The 15,316-nt window shown below is 37.5% G+C and overlaps 1 protein-coding gene across 1 annotated transcript in view; it reads left to right on the plus strand.

Annotated features, from left to right (window-relative positions):
* Window positions 1-12,152, plus strand: part of atg14 (autophagy related 14) — a 39,510-nt gene extending 27,358 nt beyond the window's left edge. The window contains exons 7-11 of the mRNA XM_044143030.1: window positions 844-961; window positions 1,579-1,669; window positions 4,450-4,535; window positions 4,811-4,985; window positions 11,652-12,152. Coding sequence (XP_043998965.1) covers window positions 844-961; window positions 1,579-1,669; window positions 4,450-4,535; window positions 4,811-4,985; window positions 11,652-11,774 — 593 coding nt within the window. The 3' untranslated portion in view covers window positions 11,775-12,152. The remainder of the gene's footprint in view (window positions 1-843; window positions 962-1,578; window positions 1,670-4,449; window positions 4,536-4,810; window positions 4,986-11,651) is intronic.
* Window positions 12,153-15,316: the final 3,164 nt, after the last annotated feature.

Consider the following 15,316-nt stretch of genomic DNA (forward strand, 5'->3'; position numbering starts at 1 on the left):
ATCCTGATCAGTTTTCACCAAATCCTTGACAGAGAGGCAAAGATCCAGCAGTGTTTAGTGATCATACATAAGTAGTGAACAGACATTAATGATAATAAACAAAAGTGGCACACACACACACACACACACACACACACCTGGCAGCGAGAAGTGGCAAGCCACACACACTGCTGTCACCTTGTCTGACACACCATCCACTATCATTTTCATTGATGAAAACTCACAAATCTCGTCATGTTTTAGTCATCAAAAGACATGATCATCAAAAATAATCTCTTGGAGTGGCAGCAGTTGTTTCCACTGTGGCCCTCCTAGGGTCCAGCACTCTGGGGGACTTTTGGATGTGTATGGCTCCAACCTCTTCCATGACTGCCTCAGGTTCAGGGAGTAGGTCTGTGACTCCTCACACCTTCTGCTGACCATTTTTATGTAGAAACTGGGGTAAAACCATTAAATTGAATATTCAAATAATTGTCAACTAATTTAGTATTTGAAAACATACCACTGTGCTGATAGTGAAATTGTTAAAAGCAGCCCTAATAGAAACCCTGTATACACAAGCACACTCAAACACACACTCAGGTTTAATATACATGTTGAGTGAAGAAATGTAGAGAAAGTTGTAATGCTCCACTTCTCCATGACATTCAAACGATTTAGACAGTCCTGTGAATTTGTTCTCAGATGAAATGAATTATAGCTTAAATAAATTTTACAATCATAAGTAGTCTCAAATATTTAAACTTCAAATTGGACATGGAAAGTTATTGTGTTTCCTTGAAATGGTTTACATCTCTGAGGAGACGGAACATTTCAATTAAACATTCATGTATCTTCCTGCAGAGCTCGACCACATTAACCCAGCTCACACCATCAGTGCTGCACTGTGCTACGCCACCCAACTGGTCACCATTCTGTCCCACATCCTGGATGTCAACCTGCCCAAGAGGCTCTGCAACAGGTAGCACATGTTGTGGTTCCTCCAGCCTCGCACCAGGCAGTTTAATATGATGGCTTGGGAGAGACTGTATGGAGAGCCATTTCAGCTAAAATTAACTAAATAAATATGTAAATAACGTAATTGGCTTCTTTTTTCCTATTTATATTTATGTATTTATATATTTATTATTGGATGTATTTCTGCATTTATTTCTGACTGTCCTTTTTTCATTTCCTTATTTGTTTAGACTTGTTCCATTTTCCTTATTCATTTAGATCAGGGGTGGGCACTCCTGGTCCTGGAGGGTCGGTGTCCTGCAACTCTTAGATGTCTCCCTGGTGCAACACACCTGAATCCAACAGCTGAATCACCTCCCAAGTGTAGTCAGGTTCTCCACAGTTCTGCTAATGACCTCATTATTTGACTCGGGTGTGTTGAAGTAGAGATACATCTAAAAGTTGCAGGAGACCGGCCCTCCAGGACCAGGAGTGCCCACCCCTGATGTAGATAATAAATAAATGCATAAATAAATCAATATGAATAGGAATAAATGGGCCAATTACTTATTCGTTTACCTATTTATTTAATTTTGTCTGAAATGGGTCTCCGTAGTACTGGTGATTAATTTGTTTCTTCAGCGAGTTCTGTGGAGAGAATCTCAATCGGCATCGCTTCACCAGATCTCTGAACAAGCTCAACACCAACATCCTCCACCTCTGCTTCTCACAGGTCAGCCCCAATATACTGGAAATGTTATTTGACAACCATAGAAGTTCTCCATATGTCCTCTTTGTTGGACTGTGGCCGGCAATAAATACAATCTTGTGCTAACCTGTACTGTGTAACATTTGTTGCAATTACTATTATTTATGCAGATGTTGTTTGTTGCCATGGTTGGTGGTTTAGTTTGGTTTATTTAGAACAGAGGTCCCCAAAGTGGGTCCCTGAGGGCCGGCCTCCTGCATGTTTTAGTCTCTCCCTGGTTTAACGCACCTGGATGAAATGATGGATCATTAGAGGCCTAACAAGAACATTGACCTGCTGAAAATGTTGTTGGTGCCACCAGGGAGAGAATAAAACATGCAGGATGCAGTCGGTCCTCCAGGTCCCACTTTGAGGACCCCCTACATTTAACTGCAGCAATGCTGCCGCTATTCTTGAAGTGATTCACACATCACCTCATTACATCACTAAAACTGGTTTTAGAAATGAAATAAACCAAAAAACAAAATAACCAACATAGCATAATACATGTTCTGTTTGCTTTGTTTTCTGTCCTTTTTCCAGGGCTCCGTTCAGAAAGCAGGGTTAACAAGCACTGATTAAGATGCAGACATGTATTATAATAAGAATTCTATATATATTGGTTGGTGGTTTATTTCTAAAGTAGGCTCTTGTGTCAGATAGTCTAAATGAGTGTTGGGGAATAATTAAAACCTTTAAGATTTATGAACTCTTGGTTAGCTTCATAGTGGGGGCTGAACCCTGGTATTATGCCAAACATCATAGCTAATATTATATGACGTTGTTGGAGAATTGAAAGTTGGCTAACTCTTAAATATATAGATAAAGAAATGATGCACAGAGACAGTTCTTACTGCTGGCCACGACAGGTTGGTTGAATTATTACACTCTTCCACAGATTCGTCTTACAGCTTGTCATTGCATCATCTTCCCCCCTTTAACCCAGAGAGGTGCCAAGAATCCTTTTGCAAAAACAACTCCATAAATAGTATTCCCTCTCTTACAGCATTCCACCGGTGGGCATATGTACAGCATAGTAATATTCTATTCACAAGATATAGATGATAATATATTGATGTTGCTTGTGAAAAGTTATGCACCAATCCCTGACATCAATAGATAGTTGAACAAAAATATCTGGCAGTGCTGAGGCTTCTTCAGCTGTTTTGGTTTAGCCAAATAGGAGGTACGACTGTTCCAAGATGGCCACCATATTTCCTGTGCCCGAATAGCCAATAGGGAGTCTGTTAGAATTATTATGTGGTGTTGTATATTCGACTGATTCAAAGACGAAAAAGAGTCGGGTGGATAATTCAACTGAACTTTAGTGAATAATAAAAAAGGCTGAACGAATCATACATTACAATACACGACAGAGTGTAGGTGCTCGGCTAACATAGCTCTTTTTCTCGGTAAACTCCTCAATTCTACCTCTTCGTCTAACCTCCCGTTCTTCTTGAACTTGTGCAAAGCATCATGGGATATTGAGTCCATTCTGTTAAACGACCACAAATAGTCAGTTTTGAACCAGATACTAACTATAAAATGCTAACTAGATTTATGAACTAACTGCAACTAAAATAGTTACCCGATATTAAATTATAATATCCCAAATAATAAGTCCTAAACAAATCCTGGTTAAACCCAAAACAAATTCTCAACATCTGGTGTTATCACTCTTACATTAGTAGTTTACATTACTAGCCTGCTTTTCATTTTTAGGTTTTAGTTTTACTATGTATGAATCAATGCTATGTTGAAGCTTTTTGACCCACATTTACAGAATGTCTGTGTAGCATGATTCTCTCTAACAAACAGAATGTTCCCCCTCCCTGTAAGAAATTGTTCCCTTGAGAAAGTACTGGGTGACCTGTGTGCAGAGACAAAACCTATGCTTTGTCTTCATCTCTCCCTTGTGTGAAAATAAAAGAGAAGCTCTAACTGAAGGTTTTCAGAGCTTGTGGTGGGCAGCTTGTAGAAAGAGCTTGATGTGATTTCTCCTTTTGCAAAGGCTTGATTGAAAACTAATAAACGTCTGTGCTTCTTTTTATGTAGGTTGAGAAAATACCTATCAGTCTATCCTTTATTATGTCTATGGTTGCTACAATCCAGTTGCTTGTCACTGTCAGTATATGAATGTGTGGGTGAATAATTGTGCTCCTCTGGACTTTAAGCGCTATAAACTACAGGCTATTTACCAACCCAACCATCCATCAATGCTAACAGGTGTTAGTTTAATATTTCACTTATGTAAATATCTAAAATCCATAGCCAATTTATTTTTAGAATGTTTGTTTTGTTTGGATCTGAACTTGATTTTTTTCTTTAATTTCCATGTGTTAACCACTTTTAAGTTTTTGGGTAAATTGCTCAAGGATTGATATGAATTTTTGAAGATATGTGGCAGCTCCAAGGCTTTGGAATTTAATGCTAGCTCACATTAGGCAGGCCTCATCAATGTCTATTTTTAAATCTGCTTTAAAAGCCCATCTCTTTTCATTGGTTTTTGATCCAGCATGAGAGGTCAATTGGCTTTTTTATGTAAATGTTTTTATATCATGTCTTTTCAGCATCTTGGTCAATTTTGCTGTTTTAAAAGTCCTTATGAAAAGCTTGTCTTGTGTAGGATTGAGTCTAGTAAAATGTACATTTGAAAAATATGTAGAAAGGGAACGAGAAAAGGTGCATCATATTTCTAGGGCTTGTGACTGCAGCTTATAATTTTCTACAGCTGATTATAACTTCTGGCCTTCTTTTGTGTTTAGCATGTCAACAGTGAAAAGCTTCATCCTCATCACACTCTCAGGAACATCATGTTTCTGGTTTCCCTTGACAACAATAACCTGGGCAGGTGAGTTCACTAATGTCAGTCTGTCAGTGTTTGCTTTAAAGGTTTGAAGTTTGTCATTGGGTTGTTTTTCTCAGAGTTGTGGCAATGAAAGACCAGGTTTTTGTTGTTTGTGTTCAACGCACTGTGGGGACACCTGTCTGAAACAAAGCTAAGGGCCTTTTTCATCCACACTGTCTTTGTCTGAGATTTACATTTGTAGACAGTCTATTCAGACAACATGGTTAAGCGCCATGGTAAAGTCAGTAAGGTTAGAGGTTTTATGTGTTTTGCTGCAGGACTGGTTCGTTCGAAGTGAGCTCTGACCTGGAGGAGTCCATAGAGTTTGTTGAGCCAGAAGCATCGGGGTTGACCGAGGAAAGTGGAGATGAATCAGTGACAGATGAGGAGACGGACCTGGGCACAGACTGGGAGACGGTACCCAGTCCACGATTCTGTGACATTCCCTCTCAGGTTAGAACACTTGTTTAACTGCTCTTGAAGCCAGAGAAGAGCTATTTGTTTTGACTAATACTCCAGTTAACACAGAAATGTTTTTACTCCACTTGGATTTCTTGCATACAAAAAAACCTTAACTTAAAGCTGCAGTATGTAACTTTAATAAAAACTATTTTTTTACACATTTGTTGAAACTGTCATGATTGTATGGTAAAGATCATATGTTGATAAACTTCTCACTGTTATCTAGAAACAACCAATCAGATCCTAGAGGCAGGTCTTAGCACTTTGAATCACAATATCATGCGGCGCTGCTCATCACCAACTCCCCCTCCCACAACAGCTTTCTCCTGTCATGAGTGCTCAGACTAGTTACCATAGCTATCAATGACAGTTTTCCTGTAAAGGTTAGATGTTTCTCTGCTATTAGCAAGGTAAGCAGCATTGATTACTAAGTACGAAGAACCTCCTCCTGGCTGTGATTGGTTGCTTTTGGTTAAGAATGGTGCATTTTTCAGATGGGCGTCGGGGCGGTCCACCAGCGGCCCAGTTTTTGTATTAAAAGATGTTAAGTTGACAGTAAACTTGAAAATATTACTGGGTAATTATGTTATGTGAAAATATTGTCAGTGAAATGCTATCAAACCCACAATTATAGAGTCTTAAAGACAACAACTAAAAAACTACAATTAAAATAAAAATCAAGTATTTGCACTTCTGTTAAATCCAAATGAACTAAGCAGCTGCTTAAGGCTCCCAGACCTTCAGGGCTTTCATAAATGCTAACATGTCAACACAGACCACATATGCTACTTTTAAAATTTGTTCATTGACAATTTCAATGCTGTTAAAGTTGATTTAATAGCTTCAGCATAGATAAATTAAAAGATTTTAAATTGTTTAACATTTAAATTTAAGATTTTAAGGAGCTGGCAAATTTACTTTGTAAAAGTTCAAAAAACAATCTTCAAAGTTAGATTTTTTTTTTTACCACGGCTACAGTCTGATGCTGAGTTTAATCTTTGAGTTTGAGCTCTGTTTGTTCACAAATACATCTCAGTAAACTGCAATTGTCACTGATTGCTTTTAATGTTGCCCAATTATATTAGGCCATCTCTCCCAGAATTTACTAAATCCAAGTTGAAATGCTGTTAGTGGTGCTGAGGTTCTTAGCACCAAGAGGGCCCACTAATTGACATGACGCCGGCTCCGCCCCCATGCTGACGTAGATAAATCCTCCCCCAATCAATCCAGGGTACCAGTTTTAAAGTACCTCCACTGGCAAACTCACGACATATATATATTCTTTTTCTATTTCAATAAATATTGCCACTACACTTTATTTACTTGTGCTCTTCTAATTTCATGCTCTAGAACAGTGTTTCCCAATTCCAGTCCTCAGACCCCCTGCCTGCATGTTTTAGATGTTTCCCTTCTGCCACACACCTGGATTGAATCTTTGGGTGATTAACAGGCTCCTGCAGTACTTGGTGGCTGCAGAAGACGTCATGCAATCATTTGAATCAGCTGTTCAGGTGTAGAGGCACATCTAAAACATGCAGAGCAGGGGGACCTGAGGACTGGAATTAGGAAACACTGGTCTAGAAATAGCGTTGGATCATTAGTACTCCTCCCTTTTTGAAAGCCACTTTGATATTTTGACATGTATCCTTTATTATTTAAATAATATACTAGTCTATTATTTATCATTTTTTACATTATTTTACAAAGATTTGACGTTAAAGCCATTGGTCATTAGTTTTCTGGGTTTTACTTGTCTTTTCCTGGTTTAGCTATTGGTACTATCATTACGGAAGAGTATTAGGGCCACTGAAAAAAAAAACAATTTTGAGATTAAAGTCAGAATTTTGAGATTAAAGTTTGATGCTTGGCTTGGTCAGTGCACTTGATAACATATGCTATAAATAATAATAGTTTTTCAACTGATATTGTAACATTTTTTTCTGACTGGACTTTGTCAGAAAAATCAAGTATTTGCACTTCTGTTAAATCCAAATGAACTAATGTGGAATTTGACTTGCTGTTTGTTCACTCTCTTGTTTTCTGTTCCTTCACATTTTTAACTGCTTCTGCATAGCTTATGTTTTTAGTCATTTGAATCTTCTACTCTCTTCCTTACCTCACATCCTCCATATGTAACTCTGTTTCCCTCCACAGTTACAACATTTTTCTTGTGCTTCTTCTAACTGACATTTTGGACATCTCTGTTTCCCTTTACAAACTACTGCTATGTCCTTTGTGACCTTTGACATTTAAAACAACAAAGTGGTGGAGGGATATAAGGTCTGACCTGAAAACTGAGATAACCCATTTGGATGTTTTATGGCAACTCTTTTCCTTCAAGTTCAATGAGGGTTGACAAATTTTCTACTTCTTCTCCATTTATTGTTTTTGACAGTCTCTTGCACCTACAATATTTCTCATAATTTTAACAAGATCTTCATCTAGAGGGATCCCATAAATCACTCTAATTTTTTCATTTTCTCCCATGATTTTTTTTTCCATTACAGTTTTTTTTTTTTTTTTTTTTTTACAGATATTACCCTCATTTAAAGCCTTATTCTTTTGTTCTTCATTTTTACAAACTACCTATAGGTTTTCATCTCTCAAAATCTTTACCATTTCAACATCTCCAATTTTCTTTTTAATTTCTCTTGACACCACAATGGGGCTGATGTTGTCTTGTTCTTCCTCGTTCTTAATTTTTAATATTATTTTAAATTCCTCCCTCACAACTTTCCAAACTATCCTCTCTTCTTCTGAATTACTTCCTTCCAGTTCTTGAATATCACCAATTTACTTTCCTTCAACTATCTTATTTCTTCCACGTGCTCTCCGTTCCTCTCCCTCTTCCTGCCGTCCACCTTTCAAAATCCATGTCTTCCTCATTGTCTATCTCCATTTCCAACTGAACCATTCACAGACCAGTTTATGTCCAAATCCGATATATTTCTGTGCTTTGTTTTTCCCGAGCCACTTGACGTCCTTCTTATTCCAAGTACACCTCGTTACAGCAAACAGAAAGGGGCGATGATGGACCACTGTCAGTCTCATACCTTATTTGGAAATGGGACCATTGCACTACGGAAGTGAGGAAGTGAAGGGGGCGCTATTTCCTATATATTTTGCGGTCTCCTGTTTTTATTTTCGTTTGAAATCGGTGATATATTTTCACCTTGTTAAGGAAGAGTATTTTAAAATTAATTAAATTTGGAAAAAGTTTGGCTCTCTCTCTTCCTCTGAATCCCAGGTCCTCTCAGCGGGCGACGTGTGGTCACAAGGAAAACAACAATGCGTGTTGACGTCACAGAATTACAGAGTTTAATCCAAATACAAAACAACGTATGAATTAACAACAAAACTGCAGAACAACAGAGATGAAAAAAAAACAAAAAGATAGAGATAGAAAAGGCAAAGACGCGTCTTTGGAGAGAGCTGATGCAAAAAGGCAAAATAGAAACAGCTGTCTGCCTTATTATTCCTCTGCACAAACTTTTATAGTGAAGGTGTGTCTTTCCTTTTCAATATATTCAATTAAGGCGTACCTCTGGTTGACCAACCAGAAGCTACCCCAAACACAGAAAAACTTAGAACTCCCCCTAATTTACGCCAAAGATCAAAGGCCATTTGCTCCTTGGTAGAACAATGGAGCAAGCAGCTGCATCCTGGTTTTCTGGGCCATTTGGGCAAATAAAAGCATAAAATAAGACTTCACAGATACCTGTGAAATTCGGAGTGTCTCCCGTTATCTTCTCCTTACATACATTCTCAGAACAAACCTAAATCCAGTAATTTGGTTCAAGGAAAGGTTACCTTCACAAGCCCAGTTTTTGCTCATCTGCACTCAACATCTCAAAAGATTCAAATCTTTGACTTAAACCAAAAAATAACACATAAAATCAACAGAACAAAATGAGGTGTAATTCCTTTTTCTAACCTATGAAACATAACATTCAATCCTAAGCATTGTTACACAATCATTTTCCAAAACCCATTTAGCTTAAATCCTGAGCATTTTTTTAATACTAAACAAAACATTTTCATTCAAACAGTTTCCATTTGATTCAGATATTGTCCCAGATAGTACAATTTTCAAATACATTCATCATTTACTAGACTAGTAATTCTAAAATTAGATAATACCCTTTTAGTTAAAAATCTGCTATTAGTACTTAGAAAAATGTTTTAGAAATTAAATGTTAGTGGTTTTAACATTCTATGTTGTATTTAGTTTTACACCATCCCAGATGTTGGTTCTGGAAAACTTTTGATCTTCTATGAACCAAACAGACTTTCTCTCCTCCAGGCTCAAATGATACTGCCCTCCAGGAGATGCTAATTTTATGGCCTCCCGTGTCCTAATAACCCAACAGGAGGCTCACTGAGAGATCCCCTTGATCTACATTTAGTTCCTGTATTTTGAATACTTACCACAAACCTGTTCAAAATTAAGAAATTTATTCAAATAAGAATGTTCAATATACCTTTTACACATGCCGTAAGATTAACTGTATTAAGCACTAAAAATAATCATTTTTTCTCAACAACCTTTAGGAAGGATTTTCACTCTCAGCATGTATTTGAACTTTTCTCTTTTATTTACTTCAGCGAAGCTCAGTTTTTAACAAATTCTGTAGCTTTCGTGTACTTCTAAATCTGCTCCTTAGTCGCATCTTTTCGGGCCTGATACTGCCTCTAGTGGGGTGGGGGTGGTAACACTATTAATTTCTAATTAATTAATTAATTACTGTTAATTTCGGCATTACTGGAACCGTAAAATATAAATTCCCTCACAAAAGAACATACCTTTTAATTTTCTTGAGGAAGTAGAGCTAATTAAATTAGACAAACAAGACCTGAAAGTAATTCCAGTTTCATTTGATGGCCATCATTTGAAACTTTGGCAAATTTTAAATTCCTTGTCATTTCTGGACAGCCAGCTCAACTTTGCTGAAAACATTGTATCTTTAAGAACTGGTAAACTCTATCTTTTAAGAAGATCTAGTGATCATGGGGTTACCCAACTTGAGGTTGTGTACAAGAAATATTTTAGCAGAGAGCATCCATCCTCATTTCTTGTCAGTTTGAACCTATGACCTCATGAAGGTGATATTGTTTTCCTCTGGCAAACAAGAACATCTATTAGAAGTCGTTTGTTTTGACAGTGCAATAACTATTCTTAACCAGACTAAATGATAACATTTACCTATAGCTTGCTAAGTGTTTGCTCTACAAATTTTTGATAATGTGATTCTATGAATATGATTTATCTTATTGTTTGAGTCAAAGAAAAATTTCCACGTTGACAAACTAAATAATTTCCTCTTTTTTTTCCTATAAATAAAACTCTACCAACAAAAAGTCTCTCAGAATAATATAACTGGCACCGTAAAAACATAAATGTGAATTTTTGCTTTATCTGTTTTACAACCCTGGTTGTAACAACCTGGGTTGTTATTCTTCTGTACCTAATTCATTTGTTTGTTATTAACTTTTGCTCAGTTAAGTTTCTTATGTAGCTATACATTGCAAATTGTATTTTTATTATAGTTGATCATGTTGTTTTTCATGTTTCCTTATTTCTTTTGTTCCTCATATAATTGATATAATTGATATTTATAATGTATAAAAGTGTTGTTTATATTTTTTAATTAGCTCTACATACTTACGGAAATGAAAAAAAGGGAGTTTCAGAAGATGATTTATCTTTTACGGTGCCAGTAATGCTGAAATTAACAGTAAATAATAAAGTATTTGTGGTATTCTGATTTAATGATGTAATTAGATTTGTTGTGTTACCACCCTCACGCCACTAGAGGCAGTAGCAGGCCCGAAACTATGCCACTAAGGAGCAGATTTAGAAGTACACCGAAAGTTACAGAATTTGTTAAAAACCGTCAGCTTCGCTGAAGTAAATAAAAGAGAAAAGTTCAAATACATGCTGAGAGTGAAAATCCTTCCTAAAGGCGAAAATATATCACAGATTTCAAACGAAAATAAAAACGGGAGACCGCGGATAATATAGGAAATAGCTCCCCCTTCACTTCCGGAGTGCATTTCCAATAACGTATGAGACTGACAGTGGTCCGTCCCCGCCCCTTTCTGTTTGCTGCAGTGAGGTCCTTCTCCCTTGTTCCGCCAACTCCTCCCGCTGTAAAAGGGCGAGTCGCTCCAGCAGATTTACGGTAGTCTTCTTGTGTTCTCAATCTTCTCTATGTCACCATCGCGTCAGCACCCCCAGGGGTTGTGTGTGGAGTTGCACGGACTAAATGAAATAACACTATATAACGTATTACAACGAGAAATTAAAGATAAAAAATGAAAAGTTATCTTGGGGTGCCTATTTTCTTACTTCTTGGTTTTATTTACTAACAACTTGTTTTTCACCTCTCTACGCCTCCACCATAGTCCTCAAGTGAAGATATGCACTGCTTTTTGTTGCTCAAAGGCATAAACATCTCTGACCCCCCCCCCCCCCCCCAAAAAAAAAAAAAAAAAAAACTTTGTTTGTGGTTATGTGGCAAAAAAAGAATAAAAATGTCAAGTAAAATTACAGATTTAAAAAATTTGAAGTGTACAAAAACAATAAGCAGAGTAATGAGTTATGTTGAACCCCTGTGGGACCTTAGTTGACAAACTTTTCTCCCTTTACTTCTGCAGTCAATGGATCTTTCCCAGAGTACCCTGCAGGTTTCCCAGCCATCGGCTAATTCTGGAGGAATGATTTCATCTGCTGCTGCCTCGGTCACGTCCTGGTTTCGTGCTTACACAGGCCAGCGTTGATTCAACCTCACCATGGGATAATCTGGGCTGTGATCTAATCAGACTAGGAGGACTGACATCAGCAAAAACCAACTTTAGATTGTTTTTATCTCAGTTTCTTTGTTGTTGGTTGTTAACAAAACAGAAAGATCTTGCATAATTTAAAAACTGCAACTTTAGAAAGATCAGAGTTTACAGTTGGAGCTGCTATTGGAAACTTGTACACTAATATTTTCAAATGCTTCAGTTCTGTTTGTTGTGAATGTGGGCTACGATGATTGTTCTTTGTAAGTTGTATGTTTATGTGCTATATGCACAGTCTGGGCTCACAAAACAATTTGTTTGGCATGTGAACAATCACCTTTTTTTTCTTCAATAAAATACTTTTCCTGGAGTACATATGCAGGTTGTCTTGTTTCATGTAATTCTAGAATCACACCTCTTCAGAGTAATGGATCTAAAGTTTATCTATTACTGCATGTTAATATTTGTTTGTGTAAGTTTGAGATGGGGCTGCACATGAAAACAGAAATTTTTAAACCATTCAGAATACCAACACATGAAAATAACTCAAAAATAGTCTAAGTAGTATGGATGCATTTTTTTCTCTTTCCTTCTGACAAAGTTTCTGGATTGAAAGAGATTGTCGTTGTGCATCCGCCCCTCCTTTTCTCTCTACTTTCTACTCTCTACTTCAGGGGTCCCCAACTCCAGTCCTCAAGGGCTACCGTCCTGCAACCTTTGTTCCAAAATGCTCCAAAATGTCTGAATTCCCTCACCTGCATCCAATCAGCTCTGCAATAGGCTGGTAATGAGCAGTTTATTTGAGCCAGGTGTGTTTCAACAGGGGCTGCACAGTGGTCTTAGTGACTCGGGTGAGTCTCAAGGATGTTGTCTTACATATAGTTTTGGGCTGAAAGCAACCTATAAAACATTTTCTACTTTTTCCTCTCCAGAATCAAACATCAGAGCTATTTTACGACCATCAAAGAACTTTAAGGTGACTCATTAATTGAATGTCCACAACATCTTTCAGATTTTCTTTATGCTAATTATTTTATTAGTAAGGCATTTTTGCAATGGTCAGTACAGCTTAATTCAATAGCAGAAATAATCAAATAAGTAAAATCAATTATCTAGTCTGTCTTTTTATGCCAAATTCTCCCACTAAGGCAGGGATCTCTAAGTCTGATGAGCTTCTGTCTTTGCATGGATGGTGAGGTCACACAGGACTTGGGTGCTGGCAGGAAGAGTACTGATTTAGAGCGGCAGGTCTCGGGTCTTGGGGTGACTTCCTCATGTGTGTAGCGTTCCTCAGCTTCTAGTCTTGCGGCTCTGAAGCTCCCTTCATCTTGTCTCACGATTTTTCTGGTCCATTGAGATGTAGACGAGCCGACCTCATGGAAGGAAGGCACCAGTTCTTCTTCTTTGTCTTTGGGGTCTGAACCCAGCTGATGAGAGAAGTGCGATTTGAAGTCGCATGTTGCGGGACTGGTTGGTCCCCATGTGCCAGACAGTCTTTGGCTCTGTGGCCCCGGCTCTTCAGCTGCAGAGTTCTTTGACCATCTTGATCTTGACTCAAAGCTGCCTGGAGGATCCAACCAAAGGTTCCTCTTTTGTACCCACCTTTTATAGGGTTTATCCACCCTTTTGGTGGATAAACCCTATAGGTATGTTTTACTTTGTCAAACATACTTTTGGTATGTTTGCATTGGCTAGCAATGATGCTGGTCTTATTTCATTGGCTGACTGCTTGGACAGATGATCTCATGTCCATCACTGTCTTAGAGACATTGTGTCCTGATGTCTGTGTTAATGTCTCAGGTTGCTCAACGGTCCTCTTATGTCCACTGCCTGCACAACCATTTCTCTGAAAAGTTTAAGTTGTTCAACAACCTGTTTCCAAATAAGGCGTTGACCATCTCTGCTCTCCTGTTTTCCCTTAACCTTTCACCTACCATCCACCTCCAACATGTCAGTGATGTTTAATTGCAGTTACACCTTCTACACCATTTCAAGTTCAATGTAAAAATCACATTTATAACTTCTTTTGCTTCTCTGATTTAGCATTCATTTATAAGGTTATGATAACCATAACTTATTAGTTAGTTACTCTTAGTATAATCATAATGTGAGTTATTACAGATGTTTTCTGAAAAGAAACCAAGAATGATCCATGATTGTAATTATTTGACACTAAAGTTACAGTTACTTGTTTTACTTGTAAGAGTACCCACTAATGTAAATGTAAGTATTATTATAAGCAAACCAATATTAATATAAGTATTTTACTTTGAATCTTATCCAACTACTCAAAATGTTTAGATTTCATTCTTCAAAACTTTCATGCTTTGAAATAATAGTCTCAACTATTTTTATAAATCTGCAGGCTGGAAACTTACTTCCTCTTTTTCCAGGAAACCTGCTCTTTCTGTTTCATGACTCTCTCTCTGTCTAAATATAGAAAACTTTACATATCTCACAAACGAGATACATACATATTATAATACAGCAGAAAACTAAGTTTTCAATTATCCCCAATGAGTGGACCAGTACGGTATTGCGAAAAAACCCAAAACTTATGCGAGGAAACACAATACTTTCGCAATAGAAAAAACAATCCCCCATATCTCTAGGGGACTCCATAGTGAGCAATAGCCATGCCTTCACTTTCTTTTCTCTCATTTTATTTATTTATTGATTTTTAATCCAAAGGAAAAATAAAATTCACAAGCTAATATGTAGTTCCAGTGTTCCACAATGTCGGCGCAAAATTGCAACCAGGTGTTCTGACTATCTGTGCTACCCATCAATCCGTTCTACCTTGTGATAATGCACATGCGCACATCAATGCTACGTGTCGATAGGGAATATGCTTACTCAGCAGATTTTTCTATCGACACATCTTTCCTGTGGAAGTTTTTCTCTTCTGTTTTACTTTGTCAAAAAATATGGTAAGCTTAACTTATGCATTTATAACTGGCTTTCTGTAAGCTGCTGTATTGCTGGGTTTCAGACATGTGACCCGGACAATATGCAAAATTCAGATGGGGGTCAAAAAGTGGATTTCTCTGGTTCAAAATAGAAAAACTGACCACAACGAGTAGCGAATGCCCTAAATACGCTGAAACAGACGAGGCATCTCAAAAAAATTGATGCATATTTATCATATGATCCATAATATCTTGTGTTAGGTATTTTTGTTTACCTAAATACAAAGAAAGAACCATAGACAACGTTTATGAGTTTTCAACCAAGCTTCTGCAGAAGGAGAAGACACAGAGAACTGCTCCTCAGAACAGGTCACCATGTGTTCTGAAACTCTGCAGTAGAACTTGCCTTTTATTAACACAAAAACAAGAACAAAGGGGTTGGTGCTGAAAAGATTATGATCCCCAGGAACTAACATAAAATAGTTTTATGACTAAGGAAACTCTCACATAAGGGGACACAGAGATCAAACACAGGTTTACGACTAAGGAATCTCTCAGAGGACCATCTTCAAAGAACACCTGTAAGGGTTAAAGAAAGGTTAGCTCTGTCTCACACACTTTAACAAATTT

This window comes from Gambusia affinis, linkage group LG16, assembly GCF_019740435.1.
Source record: "Gambusia affinis linkage group LG16, SWU_Gaff_1.0, whole genome shotgun sequence".
Lineage (NCBI taxonomy): Eukaryota > Metazoa > Chordata > Actinopteri > Cyprinodontiformes > Poeciliidae > Gambusia > Gambusia affinis.